Source organism: Centropristis striata, chromosome 8, assembly GCF_030273125.1.
Source record: "Centropristis striata isolate RG_2023a ecotype Rhode Island chromosome 8, C.striata_1.0, whole genome shotgun sequence".
In the NCBI taxonomy this organism is placed as follows: domain Eukaryota; kingdom Metazoa; phylum Chordata; class Actinopteri; order Perciformes; family Serranidae; genus Centropristis; species Centropristis striata.
Genome location: NC_081524.1, coordinates 6408743 through 6425496, shown reverse-complemented (window position 1 = coordinate 6425496; position 16754 = coordinate 6408743). Strand labels below are relative to the sequence as shown.

Sequence of the window (16754 nt, the reverse complement as noted above, 5' to 3'; positions counted from 1 at the left end):
CAGTGGAAAAATAAGAATATGATTGCTTATTGTCTTTTACAAGGAGGTGCTAAAATGACACTTGAATTGACATTGCTGAATCTAGCTGCATGGTGAATTCTTCCTGTAGGTTATTTCATAAGAACCATAACAGCAGAAGACCACTTTATTTGTATCTACCTACAGTAAATTGCTATGCATTAAAAAAAGAGATTTTAAATCCCAGTAACAGGGGATCAGGGATCAACAGAGTTAATGTTCTTATCTCATTTGCAATTTGCACAGGGAACACAGCCAGATGAAAACCCAGTAATGGAGACTGCAGCTAATATAAATTGGTGGGTGATTCATTACTGGAAATTGCCAGTTTCAACAGATTATGAAAAACAAAAGACTGCAGTGAGTGTGCGACTGGTTGGTGATGCATGTGATACAATAAGTTTGGTATGAAGCATGACAACACAAAGCACAGGTTCAGAATTAAGGTTATTCTACCTAATAATGCTAATGTTTTTTGTGTGTATGAAATAACACAGTTCCTATTTTGATGAGTCATCAAGCTAGCTTCAACTAATTATTATTTTCATTGTAAATTATTCTTGGATTAGTTGATTGGTCTATAAAATGTCAGAAAATGTCAATCAGTATTTCCCCAAAGCCCAAGACGACATCCTCAAATGTCTTGGTTTGTCAATAACTTAAATATATTCAGTTTATTGTCATAAAGGATTAACCCTTTGATGCAAAACATATTGACACCCCTTCTAATGCACAACATGGGTAAAAAATGACCCACATTCATTCCCCATGTTATTCAATGCTTGCTGTGTGTTTCTGTGCTCTTTCTTTTGATATCAACTTATTTTATGATTTAATATTCCAAGTATTCTTTAAACATCTTGTTAACATATCATTATTTCCATTTTTCCTCTCATACCTTATGAAGAAAAAAAGTTTTTGTATTATTGGATAGCTAACTACTTGGCTAAGTAACTTGCTAAGCTTAGCTTAGCAAGCTACTTAGCCAAGAAGTTAGCTAAGTAGTTAGCTTAGCAAGCTACTTAGCTAAAAATGGATATGGGTCATTTTTTCACCCATGTTGTGCATTAGAAGAGTGACACAAAAGGGGATTTTATTTAAAAAATTAATAAAGGAAAACATAGAATTAGGATGTATGTAACTAATTGAAGAAAACCTGGAATACTGAATGATGAAAAATATTTATTGCAAAGATATATAACATAAAAACTCTGTCGGGTCACTTTAGACCCATGTTGTACATGAAAGGGTTAAACCAGAAACCAGAATATATTGACATTTAAGACAGTGGAGTCAGGAATCTTTACTCAAACCAAATAATTGATTATCAAAATAGTTGGTATTTAATATAATAGTTTAATATAGTCGATCATTTGACTAATCTATGCTGCTCAGACTCTATTCCAGGTCATTATCACCATGCAGCCATTCAGAAAACAATTTCTAATGCAAAATGGTACATCAAGCTAATATTCATCAATGAATACAAATGTTGTGTTTAGTTTGCAGGGGGGAAACTGTGAACTTGTTTGTGAAGCATGATACTTGTTGACAGACGGCGAATTAATAAATAAAACCTGCTTTCTACTTAAGGAGATTAAAGTCTAACATAAGTCTAGAGTTGATTTTAAATCTACCTGATTTACCTGAACACCACCACCAGACGTCTCGTGAACCTTCAATTTGAGTTCAACGGAAAGCAATCAATAACAACAATAGGGTTGGGCGGCAGGAAATCGCAGCGTAAAGACGGCAAAAGAGAAAACAAGATTGCTGTCGATACTGGTGTTTATGACGTACAACATTTAAGAAAACAAGTTTGGATAAGAATTAGAATTTTAATAGGTGAAATACCCAATATAAAATGTTGGGAATATTTGAGAACCCCCCTCTCTTTCCGCCAATGGTTCGGTCCGCCATTGTGACGTTTTAAAAATTCAGGCTCGTCAGTTGGCTCACTACTCAGAGAAGAAGAAACCGTTGTTGTGGAGAGGAAGAAAGGCTCGAGGAAACCTTAAAGCAACGTTTAACGGACAAACCACCAGCGTTAAACCCCCAGTTTTTGCGGGTCCGTTTTTCTCCAGTTTATTTTTTTCCTGTTTTCTTTAGCCAACATGGCTTGTGGAGCAACGTTAAAGCGGTCGATGGAGTTTGAGGCCCTCCTCAGTCCCCAGTCTCCCAAGCGGAGAAGGTGCAACCCACTACCGGGGACTCCTGGCACTCCGTCCCCGCAAAGATGCAACCTCCGTCCCCCGGTCGACAGCCCAACGCACTCTATGTCTCCTCCGGCCATAGGAGGCGAACACAGGCTCACTCCAGGTAGGAAATTAAACCGCATTTGACGTTTTTTACTGCGTTTCAGGGTGGGTGTCATGGGGGAGGGGGTCTGGGTGGAGTGGAGCTAGCTAGTGGAGAGAATCAGAATGGGGGTTGGAGGCTAAACGTTAGCTTAGCTAAGCTAGCTAAGCTAACGCCACACTGGAAGAAAAGGTTTTTTGGCCCTGTAGTTATTATTTCAATCATCTATTAGGAAACCATGTTAAGTTGAACTCAAGCATGTTAATACATTGAACATCATGGTACATTTTATGCTTACCCAGCATACTCTTCTATAATCATGTAACTGTTTTATAATCATGTATTGTACTACTTAATATATATTATAATCATGTTAATATACATTATAATCATGTTAGGATGAACTCAAGCATGTTAATACATTGAACATCATGGTACATTTTATGCTTACCTCGCATACTCTTCTATAATCATGTAACTGTTTTATAATCATGTCTTGTACTACTTTATATATATTATAATCATGTTAATATACATTATAATCATGTTAGGATGTATGACTTCATGATGTTTTCTGTATAAATGCTGCAATGATGTAATTGTGTAATACATGTGGACCCCAGGAAGAATAGTCTTCATCTCTATGAAGACTAATGGGGATCCAAAGGATACAATAAACATTAAACAATAAACCACTCTACTTTTGTGCATCCCCTGCTTTATTATGATTTATAAAACGATCTTGTATCGGTAACTTGGCGACGATGGTCCCCATAAATTCTACAAAGAAATACGAATTCAGTGCTTTTACTTCAAAATAGCAGTTTTTCATGTAGTGCATTACTTAGTGATTGTTTGTTATTATGTGTCCTCAGTTTTGTATGTAAATTGAATCATTCGTTCCAAGTAATATTCACTAAACCAGTTCATTGGCTTAATTAGTTGGTATTTCCAAGTACAGTGTAATTGAGGGACATCAGTGAATCTGCAATTTACTTATGTATTTTAATAAAGAAAAAACAAGTGGTTCTATTAAATAAATATTACTTAGAAATAGCCTGAGTAAAGATTACCAACACTTTCTGTGTGGAAAAACTTGCCAAGCTTTTTTTGAGTAAATGCCAAGTTACCGATACTGATGGTTTTATAAATCAGAGGATGCATTATAATGTATATCAACATGATTATAATGTATATTAAGTAGTGCAAGAAATGATTATAAAAGAGTTACATGATTATAGAAGAATATACAAGGTGCCAAGCATAAAATGTACCATGATGTTCAATGCAGATGTATTAACATGCTTGAGTTCAACTTAACATGATTTCCTAATTTCATAAAAGTTGCCTCTGTCGGTATTCGTTGGTGGCATCTTGCCAGCTCATTGTATTGTTGCAAAGTTGGCTGACTTAGCTCACATATGCTAATGTTGATTTGCCTATGAGAATATGAGTTTCAAAGTTCTTTGCATAGCTAAATCAATTACTATTACTAGTACTACTATTCTACCATTTTGGTAATTGAATATAGCTTATATGACTGCTTTTCTCTGCTCTGTCTGTACAATCTGCTTCTACGGTATGAGGCTATCATAGCTATTACATCTCGTAATATTTTCAATCAAATATTTTTTGGAAAACTGGTGAGATTTAAACAAAAGATCCTGCATGTAGCTTAACACATGGGTAACAGCCAACTGGAGGCCCGGGGGCCGCATATGGCCCGCACCCTCACTTGAAGTGGCCCTCAGTACAACTAATGCATTTGAGCATGAAATCTTAAAAGCGCAGTGTTAAAATGCACAAATTTACTTCTTGCAGTTAATGTTGGTCTCAGTAAATGGTTATTTTTTATTTGCTTCAAACCTTTTGTATTCCTATTTATACTGTTATACATGCATTTAAGCATGAACTATGTTAAATTACTGCACTGTAAACATTTAAAATTGCAGTTTCATCATATCTGGTTAAGTGCACGGTCCTATGTGGCCCTGTGGTAGTGTCGATGGAAAAACTGTGGCCCCCTCCAGCATTTAAGTTGCCCATCCCTGGCCTAGCCTGTTGGCTCTCCTGAGAAGACAAATGGCATCACAGCAGCAGGCACATCATGGCAGGCTGGTAATTAGGAGCTGCCTGGGTAATGTTCCTTGGCTTTAGTGCCACAATTGTCTTGCATTGAGGTGGGGGTTACCATTGTGCACCACAAGCATTTCTTTTCCTCTTCAGGCCTGGAAGGCATTGTTCATTTCCTTTATGTCTGTCGTCTACTCTCCCTTTGACTTGAAAAGCTCCGCTGTGAGCGCTGGACGGGTGTGGGGCACACAAGTAGACACAGGATAATTACCTAGATGTCTGCACTGCGATTCAATGTGGCTTATTGTATGTGCCAGTCACTCAGATTGGGCAGCATGATAGCAGTGAGGCCTAATCCTTACGCTTTTTGAATTTTAATTAAAAAAATTGCTGGACGTCCTTGAATTTGATCACTTCATTGCTGTGAAATGTGAGACGGATTACAAGATGGAGACGGCTGTACTACCTGAGCTAAGCCATGCTGTTAACTCTTAGATAGTCATTATGTGCAGTGATTAGAAACCCATTGCCTATAGCACAGCATACTCTAAGGAGCAGGATTACTTATGGTGCTTGGTAGCTTGCTTGTATTGTGTACTGCTTTCATTTTGCCACAAAGCATTTCCATTGAAGAAATCAAAAAGGCACGTATGCATTCCTCATAACCAGTTTTTATTGGCAAGGAGCTGCTTGTTGAATAAGTGTTTTGATTGAAGAGGGATCCATCGTTCAAATTTACTCAGTGGCTGTGAGTAGAGCCCCTTAAATTCTGTCAAACCAGTTAAATGGGTTTTAAATTCTTGGTTATATTCCTTTTTAAATGTCATAGATTGTCAACTTCTCTCTATAACATAGTCATCTAAGGCTGGGGCAGATGATGCGTTTTCCCCCCTTAATTGTTTGCTTTTGGACTTCGGTTTCAGTTGGCATTTTTCATGGATGATTTACCTGTGCAGGAGGTTAATAACTTGTTTTCTGAAAATTGAAAGTGGAATATGAGCTATTAGGAGGATTATTTTCCTTAAAGCAAACTATCAAGACCCCACACAGCCCCAAGAGTGTGTCTGCTGCATCATTTAGTAAGACAAAGACCAAATCGTGATCTGTTCCTGTTTTTGCACTGTAAGAAAAAAATGTGCTTTATGGTTCACATCATTGCAAGATGACGCTGGGGGGCGGTGCACATCGCTCATAGAGAAAGCCTGGTAGGGTTTGCTGAGAGTTAGCACACATACACACATACAGATGTAGGTGATGATGGAGATTGCGTCACAGCTGGCTTCCTGTGAAATGCATTCATTTCTGCTTCTTGGGAACCATGAAATTTATTGTTCTGGTTTGATAGTATTTGAGAGGCGTTTTTGTTTCTGAAAAGGTCTAGGGCAGGTCCATGCAGATGCCTGGGGATGACACATTTCCATGCCCCTGTTGTTGCTCACACCATTTATGGAATCTGACTTGCTTGTTACTGTTCCCTTATGGAGTCGTATTCATAGTGGAGCTGTGTATATGTCAGTACAAAAATAAATCATTTGGATCCTTTTTTTCCCCGAAGATGTCTGCTTCGACGCTGCTTATCTCGCCTGAACTTTATGTTAAGAATCCAACAGACCTCCAGTGCGTCCAGTTTCTTTCACAGTTTGTCTGCCTTGCTGAATTACAGCACAGCAGCTGCAAGGGTGAAGTAATGTGGATTTGTCTGCTGCAGACATGAGGTCTAGATATATCGGGTATTATACTCACCTTCACCCAGAAAGAGGCCCCTCATGGGACTGGTGCTGCAAGCCTGCCTTTCTGCTATGGTTTGCCAAGTGAAAGCAGTTTTGTATTTAGTGAAAGGTCAGCTGTCATCCCTCCCACCCGTCTCTACCCACACATGCTTTCCAGCTAGTCAGGTTTGCCTGTGGTGAGAAAGGTTGTGTGTGTGACACGAGACACAGGGATCTGACTCTGCCAAGGTATCTTTAGGTAATTATTTCATAATGTAGATGGGATCACTCACTAAATTCTCCTCTGCCTCATTCTTGTGCTGCCAGTCTGGGCTTGTGCTTTGGTAAAAATTCCCCCAGATGACAGATGAGGCTGGTGTGTTTCTGGAACATGATGCTATCTGAAAGGCTGGACTGGTTGACTTCTGTTACAGCTTGGGTATAAAAGTGTGCAGGTCGTAGTTCAGGTTTGAAAAGCTGAAACAGCAAACGAGTCAGGCTGCAAGACTGTTCAAGTATCCTGCCAAACTTGGTCTTTGTCAGAAGATTTCGTTTTGAATACACTCAACGTAGTCACAAAAAGTGATGGACGATAACTGGTTTAATTTAGTAAAAATCAAATGTGTCTGAAAGTAATTTATTCTTCAGTAACAAGCGTTGTCATGATCACTTGTTTAGTTGCTTTTGTCCATGTTATTTTCTCATAAGAACTCTGAACAATGTCTTGAGAATCAGGTCCAGACATAGTTGGGGGTTGCTCTTTCACACATGCAGGACATATCAGGAGATTTGTGAGTATTTCAGTAGGTGACAATGTGTCTGTTTGGTTTAGATGAGGAATGATGCCTGTGTAGAACCTTCAGGAGGCGGGACATGACTCTAAACGCTGCGGTCACATAGCCAATTCATAATTTAGGCATAACCAAGTCTTTTGCGGTTAATTTAATCTGTCCAATGATTTTGGCGTTTGCTCTTACTGACACATGTTCCCGAATAGTGTCGTCTCTCCAGTTGGACATTTTTCTTTGCATTTTCTTGTGAATGACCCTCCTTCACCCTTGGATGTTTGTATTCTTGCAGTTTTGCACTAAAGGCACAATAGAAACATCAGCATGCCCCCTAGGAAGCTTTTGTATTCTCGGGCCAATTACCTTTAGTACTCACAAATCAATTGGACATTATACACTTTATACTGAGGAGCTGGCAAGGTAAGCCAGTATAAAGTCATTTTTGACTGACTGATTCTGGCTTTTTCACATACAGCTCTCCTGGGTAATGTATAGATCGGTTTAGAGTAGCAGATCCTGTGTGAAAGGGGCTTATTAGTGGTCACTCTGAAATTCTTTACTGCAGAGGGGCAACTTCAACTGACCCATAATACATCACAAACTTCCTGGCAGTTGGGACATTCGAAACCCACCTCCCCTCACAATTCTTTAGCAGTGGAGGGTGAAATGAAATGAGTCAGCTTTGTTTTCTCTCCACCACCACGTCCAATCTATCTGGCCGATCTCCTGTCGTATTCACTGTTGGCCTGTGCCTAAGCCTTTTAGCCAAGGCTTTCTCCGCTGTGTTCCCCTGGCTCCCGGAAGTCTCTGTGATTGATTGCTTGGCCTGGTTGTGGCAGGGTCACTGTTGCCAAGCAACACCCACAGTTGAGCCACTAGTAGTTGGCAGGGCTGGAAGTGACGGGCAGCAGGAGAGGGTTTTCACTTGTCAGTCAGATGTAACCAGGAGTAGTGATATCCAATTGGGACCATTCATTTGAGACTGCTGTCACAGGTTAATCCCTTGTTGTCAGTGCTCAGAGACTTAAGTCTACTACTAAAGGTGCATACGAATGAATGCTACATTTTTAGAATTGCACAGAAGTATAGTGCCTAACAAAGTTAGTTTTGGTTTTAGTTCTTGGTTTTAGTTCTCCCTGGAGCATGTTTTTATTCACCTGCTCGTACGGTCTTTACATTTTAAACAACCATCGTGTTGAGTTCCTATTTCTAATGCAGGGTTTCCCCCAGGAAATTGGCAAGCGGAGGTGGTAAGATCTGCAAGCCCGCACCTCCCCTACAAAGAATAACAAAACAAAACACGCTGGCTTTGTTTGAGTGCATGCACAAAGTTCCTAAGACGAAACTGTGATAGAGCTCAATCAGTGAAGAAAAACGGACAACCTAATGGACTACAGTGGGGTCAATACACTATTATGGGCTCCAAAGAAAAAAAACATTCTACTTGTGTGTTCACATTTATTGAATATAATAACTCATAATTAGTTATAATCAAATATATAACGGATGCAATTAGGGTTTTACCTATTCAAAGTATTTTGTGGTCTCTATAAATGTCAGAATCACAATTTTCCAGAGGTGAAGGTTACGTCTCCACATTGTCTGCTTTGACAGACCTGCATTCAAAAACACAGCTTTTCTTATGTACACATACCAGCAGTACCAGCAATCCTCACACCTGAGAAATTGCAACCTGCGAATACATCTGGCATTTGCCCTCCAGAAATGATATACATTATTAATTGATTGTCAAAATAGTTGATCCATTCTCTGTCAATCATCTTATTGTTTTAGTCCTTGTTGGAGCCTCTTTGTGGGTTGGGAATGAATGACTTTCCCCCTTTCAATGGCATGGCTTTATTATGAGTGAAAAGCCCCGTGGTAGCTAAATAAGCAGCCTGTCAGATTAGGGTCCTGTATTGTTAATGCTGGAAGGTTTGAGAGGCCACATACAGCAGGAGGAGGGGGTCTCCGTGAAGGCACCAGTTCAAAAGTACATGACCGCATATAACATGGCTTTCTTAAAATGGCTGTGGGGAGAAAATCCTGCTTTCCTCACCATCCAAACAAGCTTAGTGATGAGCAGACTGAAGTGGCAACATGGCTGCTAGGTGTCTCCCCACCCAAGATAAATGAGGCATGGTTCCCCAGATAGAGGTGTAACATGCATCACCACTTCACCCCCTGTATGAATCCAGTAAGATAAAGTCCTTCCTCTACATTTGGTTATCAGCTCTACTTAAGGCCATGCTGTTTTTCCGCTTGCGTTTCCCAGGACTTATTTGAACTTTAACCTTATAATTAGATGTGTATGTGCTGGCGGTCACCCATGTTTAAGCTGTTACAGCAGCTGCAGCGTAGGCTTCATCTCCAAGAGGACGTTTTGAGATGATAAAGAACTAGCCACTGTATTGACCAGTCATAGTTTTTTGCATGTTTATTTGTTGTATTATAATTACATCTACACCTATGGATTTACATGCTTATATATAAAATGTAAGACCAGATGTAATTATTATTTTTTTTTTTATCAGTTTACCTTCCCATAATTGTTTTTTGTACAGCCAACAATCCAAATATATTCCCCAAAAATATTCAATGTAAGATCAACAAAAGCAGCACAGTTTCACAATTGAAAACCTACACCCATCAAATGTTTGCCATTTTTGGTTGGAAAATAACCTATTAATCAATTGTCCAAAAAGTTGCTGATTGTTTTTCTTTGATCAATTCATTTTACACATTCATTTTAGTATGCTCTAAAAATGTCATGGTGGAAATGCATTTGTGAGCAGGTACAGTTTTGCGTTTTCCTTTTTCAGTAACCTCTTTCTTTAGACTTTTTTGGTCTTTAGAGAACTGAAAGCAGGCATTTTGTAATGCACATTTACATGGCACTTTGCATGACTTACTGTACATGCTGTATATGATTAATGTTGATCTGACAGCATATTGTGAAAGGCAGACTCTAGCCAACACACAAATCTTGGATGTTGGAGCTTTTTGGGAAAGCACCAGCAGTCAGCCAGCAGAAGTGAAATTGAGATTAGTGTGTTATCACGGGCAATATGGCGGGTTTACAACCAAAACAAGTGATTCTCGAAGTGTGCAAACAACACAGTTTTCAGTGGGCCTCTGTATCTGCCCCCCTCATACTATGACCTCATATTGATTTTAACAGTCTCATGTAATTGTTGTTGTGCTTTTTACATGTGTGCTTGATGCCACTTGCCACTTTCTGTTCTTATTTACAGCTTGGATTGATTGCAAGTAGTTTGAAAAGAAAACCATCCTTAATTAGGTCCCAGAATGCACAACAATCTACCAAAACTTTTGTAGCTTTTGACATCATAAAGACACAACGCCTTTATCCTATTTGAATGCAGATAATCCTCCTAAGTGCATGTACCTCTTTAACTTCTGGGATAAAAGCGGAATGGGTGATTATCATATGATTTTGGATGATATATCAAGGCTATTCCTGTACAGTACATAGCTGGCCACTAGCTGTAAGTACCAGTTTGGCTAGAAGCACGGTAATCAAGTTTATCATATAGTGAGACAAGAAATATCCTGTTTTATATCGTCTGCTTTGCTGTCTTGCATCAGACAGATCTTTCCACACAAATCGGTTTATTTTGTACATCCACCAAAACCTCAAGCATCTATTCAACCACTAAATAGGCCTCAGAAGAATGAGAGTCTTTTACTCTGTTACAGCCCAGAAAAGAATGCTGATTTATGTTCCAGCCCTCACATTAGCCTTTTCACCAGCTGTAGCCTGGCATGATGCCGACATCTTGAAAAACCTTTTGAAGAGAAGTGAAAGTGATAGTCACAGGATCAGTGTGTGTCTTTAAATCAGCTGTGTGTTTGTCATAGCTGTAATATGTAATGGTGCCTCTACTTCCTGTCGATGATTGTGTTTTGGAACCCATCTTAGCGGAGAGACGGCACAGAGGAAGTGAGCATAGCTGTAGTGTATCTTAAGAACACTGTAGATCATTACGCCTTCCCGTAATAGTCCTTATTCATACTGGAATAGATTCAACATTGTGTGATTGTGGCTGTGGTGGGCGTAGTACTGAAAGAACTCACATTTTGTTCTGAACAAATAAATACTAATCATTCATTCATTAGAGTAATGAGTCACTCTTCAGCTCATTGAATGCAAGACAATGGGGACAAGCACTATTGAAAATATTTACAATTCCTTTTGATGATCAAAGTAAAGATGCAAACGGAGCACTTTATACTTCTGAAAACCTGTTATTGTGCAGTTCATGGTGGTAACATGGGAGGTTTCATTAATGTGACTTGTACTGGCATCCAAGCAACAACTTGAGAAAGTTGGGAATGCATTTGCTTCAGCAGCCTATTGGGAGCATAAATCGCCACGGGGTTGAAAAATGTGTGCAACCATTTCTGGGTGTCCTCCTCTGTCCTGGTTTAAACAGCTTGTGTCCCTGTTTCTGTTTGGTCCCTACAGAGCAGATCTTCCAGAACCTCCGTCAGGAGTACAGCCGGATCCAGAGGCGGCGGCAGCTGGAAGGGGCCTTCAACCAGACCGAGGCCTGTAGCTCCAGTGATGCCCCCAGCCCCAGTTCCTCCCTCAACGCTCCCAGCTCCCCACCAGGTAAGAACATCTACTGTTACCTTGTGGCTTTAACTTCAAAGCAGTGTCTCCTGGTCCATATCTGGTGGGTACAGCATGGCACTGGTAAGTTTATGGAGGTTTCCCCATCCAAACCACCATGCTCTCCCAGAAAAGTTGTGAGGCCCGGTGGCAACTGTCTTTGACCGGGCCAGCAGCACACTGATTGCAGCACTAATGTGGGGTCCTATAGTTTCCGACCAGTCACAGACAAAAGAGTATTAGTTACTCATAGTTTGGCTAGCTTGCTAGCTAAGCTAAGTTGCTAGCTAAGCTAAGTTGCTAGCTAAGCTAAGTTGCTAGCTAATGTTTGCTTAGTGGTTCCCAAACTTTTTCTGCAAATAAATTTTTTATATTTTAACGTTTTAGTCGCGGTTTAGATAAGTTGCGGCATAAGAGTTGTATTTTACTTCTGCGGATAAGACCTTTTGCTGTACAGGTGATTCAAATAACTTTTCTGCTTTGTTTTGTTCTGGTTAGCAAGTCTTTGATGTGACAGCCAACTAGGACCAAAACCATCAAAAAAAGCAAACAAAATGACATCTTTTGTAAGTCTAATCTTTGTAACCGTTACAAATGAGAAGGTCATTCATTCTGCAAGACCTGCCAAAATATCCTTGGTTGGACCTGCCTGACCAACTCAAGTCTCAAGAGGCAGGCTACTGCTACTCATCAAAACAATCACAACGGCAGAGAGATTGTGATTCCAGATGTGAGTTTTTAAAAGATTTATGGTTGTTTGTGCCAAATCCATTCCACTCCTGAAACGGAGATGTCTCACTCATCTTAGTTTAGTCACGTCCTGTTGAAATTCCTGAAAAATCTGCTATTGTGATGTCCAATGAGTGTTTTTCAGACGGAACTCCAGTTAAACACTAATATTATGCATTATTATATCTGAAAGGAGATCAACTCAAACTGATATGAAAGTCGAATGGAATTATTCTGCAAACTTAATTACTCAAATTGAACAAACGGGGATTAATACATCACAACAGTGAAATATATGCAGATTGTGATGGATTTACAGTTTTTGTGCTGCAGCAGTACTGATACAGGTTGATGCTTTGAGCACAATTTGGCAGTTTGGGTGCAGGATGTAATCGAAGCCCCAGGCCTTCAGGCTCCAGTGTTTTTTTCCTTCTGCTGCTGCAGGACAGTCTCATAGATCACACTGACGCCAATGTTACTAAACCGGCCTCTTTCTGTCTCCTAGACGGCCATTAACCCTTCATTCGAGCTCTGCCATCCTTGCCTGTGATTTACAAACATTTTAGTATTAACTGCTCACAGCAGACGTCAGGGACCACTGGGAAAAGCTAAAGCTGGCTCCAGTTGCACTGTGACACTGGGGAAAGAAAAGGGCCCACGTTAGTGCTGCATGACCCCGTCGTCTCGGCAGGAGTGAGGGACGACACAAAGCAAAGCTGTAAATCCGCACCTGGCCGAGCACCTATTTCTGGAAAGAGGAAATTTACTGTCCCCGTGACTTATCGCTGTGCCGGAGATGTGAGCGCTTCATCCTTTTTATGGATGATCTAATTTTGTGTTTTTCAGGTGCCTCAAGGAAGGACCAGCCGTCGTTTACACTGAAGCAGGTGAGCTACCTGTGTGAGCGGCTGCTTAAAGACCACGAGGAGAAGATCCGGGAGGAGTACGAACAGATCCTTAACACAAAACTCGCAGGTAATAAACTTTTTTTCTAAAAAAAAAATAAATAAAAAAAAATACAAAAAGATCATGGTACTCAGGTTCATAATTCATCTGAACAGCACTTTTTACATCCTGCCATTGCCGTACAGTAAAAGTATCTCAGTTATGCAAAACATCCGGCCCCCTCCCTTATGAGTATATTTTCATATGATAACTGATAACGTCTGCAGCGCTGGCACCCATGGTTCCTACCAAACAGAGTTCACATGTGCGTCTAGATGCCAAGGCTGTAAACGGGCAGGAAACGAGTGCAGTAAAAATAGGATGATTTTCTTTAGCAGTAGACGCAAAACTGGATTCACTCAGTATGTCCACATTGAGTCGGTTAAGTTCCAAAATACATCTGTTCCTGTTTGTCTTGGCCTTCCAAACCCACTATGCTTGGATTTTTCAGACCCAAAAACTGCAAAATGGAGGCTTGGCAGTAGGTTAAAGTTGAGAGCACAGCCTTTGGTTCCCTCTAATGTTTTTTTTGTGATCACTTTATTAAATCAATACAAGCGATCAGCCTGTAGAGCTGCGGTCATTAACCCACTGACGCCTAAAACTTCCTGTAAAACCTCTGGCCGATTTTAAAATAAGCCCCTAAAACGTGAAGTTTTTCTGGAAATTCAGCAGAAGTGTCAACGCTTCTACTAAATAATAGATTTTTCAGCCTCTGTAGCAGATAGAAATGAAATTCAAAAAGTATTTGAGAGCTTATACAAATACTACAAAACGACGTATCCGCTTTCCAGGCTTCAATGGGTTAAGTTGCATTAAAGTTGATTTTGTCAGGTGATATTAATTAGCAGAAAACGACATAATGAGAACAACTATATTGTGAGTGTGGCTGTTGCATGCAGGTGTTCAATGAGGCCAAATTACTGTTTTTGTTAATGGAGTCTGGTGGCTGTATGACAGCCAGGTGAAGTGGTAAAAAGTATTCTAAAGATACTTAAACTTATTTTTAATATTTAAGTTGCCATGGCTTTACTCCTCCTTGCTCCTCCAAACTGACATCACTCCATAAAAAAACAAGACAACGTCGAGTTCTGCCATCACCTTCCCTCTAAAGTTCTGCCTTGAAACTCCAGTTTATGTTTAATGATAGGCCCAGTAAAACCAGAGATAAGGTCAAATATATTTAGTATGAAAATATATATAAATAACTTATAAGTTATATTTGCAACCTGTGATCACTATTGCAACATTTAAAATTCATTGAGTGTGATTGTTTTGAAAGGGGGGGAAACATCATTTTCAAAATCAGATTTTAATGTTTGTTGTTTTTTTGTCTTTTGCGTTTATAATGTTGATCCAGCAAGAAAAAATAATTGTCAGGTTATACAAGTTTGGTTGTGCTTTTATAAAAATGCTGGCAATATTACATATGTTTAATATGCTTGTTACACTTTTTTGTTCAAGTGGCAGAATGAAAAGTACTTAAAAAATCGACAAAACAGACTCCAAAGGGTTAAACATCCAAACTAATGCTTTAATAAGAATTTGAGCTTTATGGAGCTGTTATTTTAAAAAAAGGTTCTCCTGTTGCTATACAGTATTTATGTCCACCTAAACGGTTTCAATAAAACTTTTGACATGTCCCCTTTGGCTTTGACTGAAGATTTGCTCTCAGTTTGCGATAAAAAATATCGGGATGTATATCAATAATCAGCCTAAATATATCAGGATATGACTTTTGGTCCATATTGCCCAGCCCTACCTCACCTTCACCTTCTTCTCCTTCCAGAACAATATGAATCTTTTGTGAAATTCACACAAGACCAGATCATGCGAAGATACGGAGCCCGGCCTGCTAGTTGTAAGTATCTTAAACCACCATTTTCTTCACTGTCAAAGTACATGGGTGGTTGACGTGACGCTCAATTTTTGTGTTCCCAGTGACAGATATTACTAAAATTTGATAATATTTCATTAAAATTAATGTTTTAATATGCAGTTCATTCTTCTACATCTAATCCATCTGCAAACAATGAGTATCGTTCTTCAACTATGCAAATATTCTGTTTTGAACATGACATTTGTGACGTATAAAACAGGCATTAATGTGACCACCCCATTACTGAGAGGGGTCCTTCCAGAATCAGGAAGGACAGAAGAATCTCTGGATCAGTTCTGTCTCAAATATTTTCATAATATTACTATTTCTGTGCAGTGTTGGAACTGGTCGTCTTAAGGTAGTCCTTTGGTACAACGCAGTTTAAGTATAGATCTGAATATTATCAATTTACATTGATTGATCATTGAAAATAATGTAAATTGCTAAAAATATTCATAACTAATATGCCTTGGGCTTATCTATCTTACCTGTCCAACATTCTCTGAATTAAATAATGAGATTCTTTATTTTGTTGCACCGGTGGACTACCACACCAAAAAGTTAATAATATGCTAAATATATGAAGAATTAGAAATGGACACATTCAGTTTTGAATTATTCACATATAAGGGAATATAATTGTATGTCATTTGACATATATTTTTGAATTATTCTTTTTTTTTCACTTTGAATTTGAGTTCACGTCAACCACCCACATGTTTCGTCTTTAATGTGAGTTAACAGGGATGATCTGACTATGGCGTCTGATGGTTTTGTGTTTCAGATGTCTCCTGAACTCACCATGATGAGATCCTAGCTTCCTCTGTGGCTGCTCTTCTACTGCCCCTCTTCTACTTGATTTTCATTTTATTTCCCCTCCCTCCCGTCCCCCATCTCAAACTGTTTGGGTGCCATGGTTTACCCTCCTTTTTTTTTTCTTTTTTTAAAAATCCAAACATTGATTTCCTACTTAAAAACTATCGCTGCTGGCCAAAAGTTAGAAGAATCTGAAAGACAAACTATGTATGAAGCCCATCCTTTTTTGCCCCCCTTTTTTTTTCTTGTTCATATGCTCTTTCTGGAAATCCTGACTAAAGCAGATCTGTGTCAAATCTCTTGCCGGCGCTGTAGAAAAAGCTTATTGGCTCATGTGATCATTCTGTATAACCTTCCAGCAGCTGTATTTAAAGGCTCCTGCTTCTCACATTGTCCCCCTTTTCTTGCCCCACCCCTCCCCTCTCCCTCCTCACAACTCTTTACCTGAGAATGTGGATTTTTCTCCCTTTTGAAAAAAATAAAAGTTCTGTGATTAAAGTCGGTCGTATGGGATGTTTTCTTAAAACGTGGATGTTTTTAATTATATGGGTCATCACACACATCTTCTCAGCAGATGAGACAACAGGAACCCTTTTATGAACAGATCTGTTTCCTTGTATTTTGAATTTTCTCACAAAATTTATGAATCTAAAGTAAAACAAAGTTAAGATCTTGATAAGAAAATGTTCTTGCATGAGGCCCATTCTTGCCTAGATGTGAAGCAGGTGATGTAAATAAAATTACTTTTTTAAATTATCTATTACATCTTTCAATGAAAAATGCCAAGTTGCAGCCCGAATCTCACCAGAAAGCCATTTTCCATTTTTGATTGTTTTCTTGTTAATGAATGTGGTTATTATCAA

The 16754-nt window shown here is 39.2% G+C and overlaps 1 protein-coding gene across 1 annotated transcript; it reads left to right on the top strand.

Moving 5' to 3' along the window:
- Positions 1 to 1833: 1833 nt before the first annotated feature.
- Positions 1834 to 16389, top strand: akirin1 (akirin 1). The gene is made up of 5 exons (XM_059339033.1): positions 1834 to 2337; positions 11376 to 11522; positions 13098 to 13226; positions 14986 to 15057; positions 15860 to 16389. Exons 1-5 carry the CDS (start codon positions 2133 to 2135, stop codon positions 15868 to 15870), a joined length of 564 nt encoding a protein of 187 aa, XP_059195016.1. The 5' UTR covers positions 1834 to 2132; the 3' UTR covers positions 15871 to 16389.
- Positions 16390 to 16754: the final 365 nt, after the last annotated feature.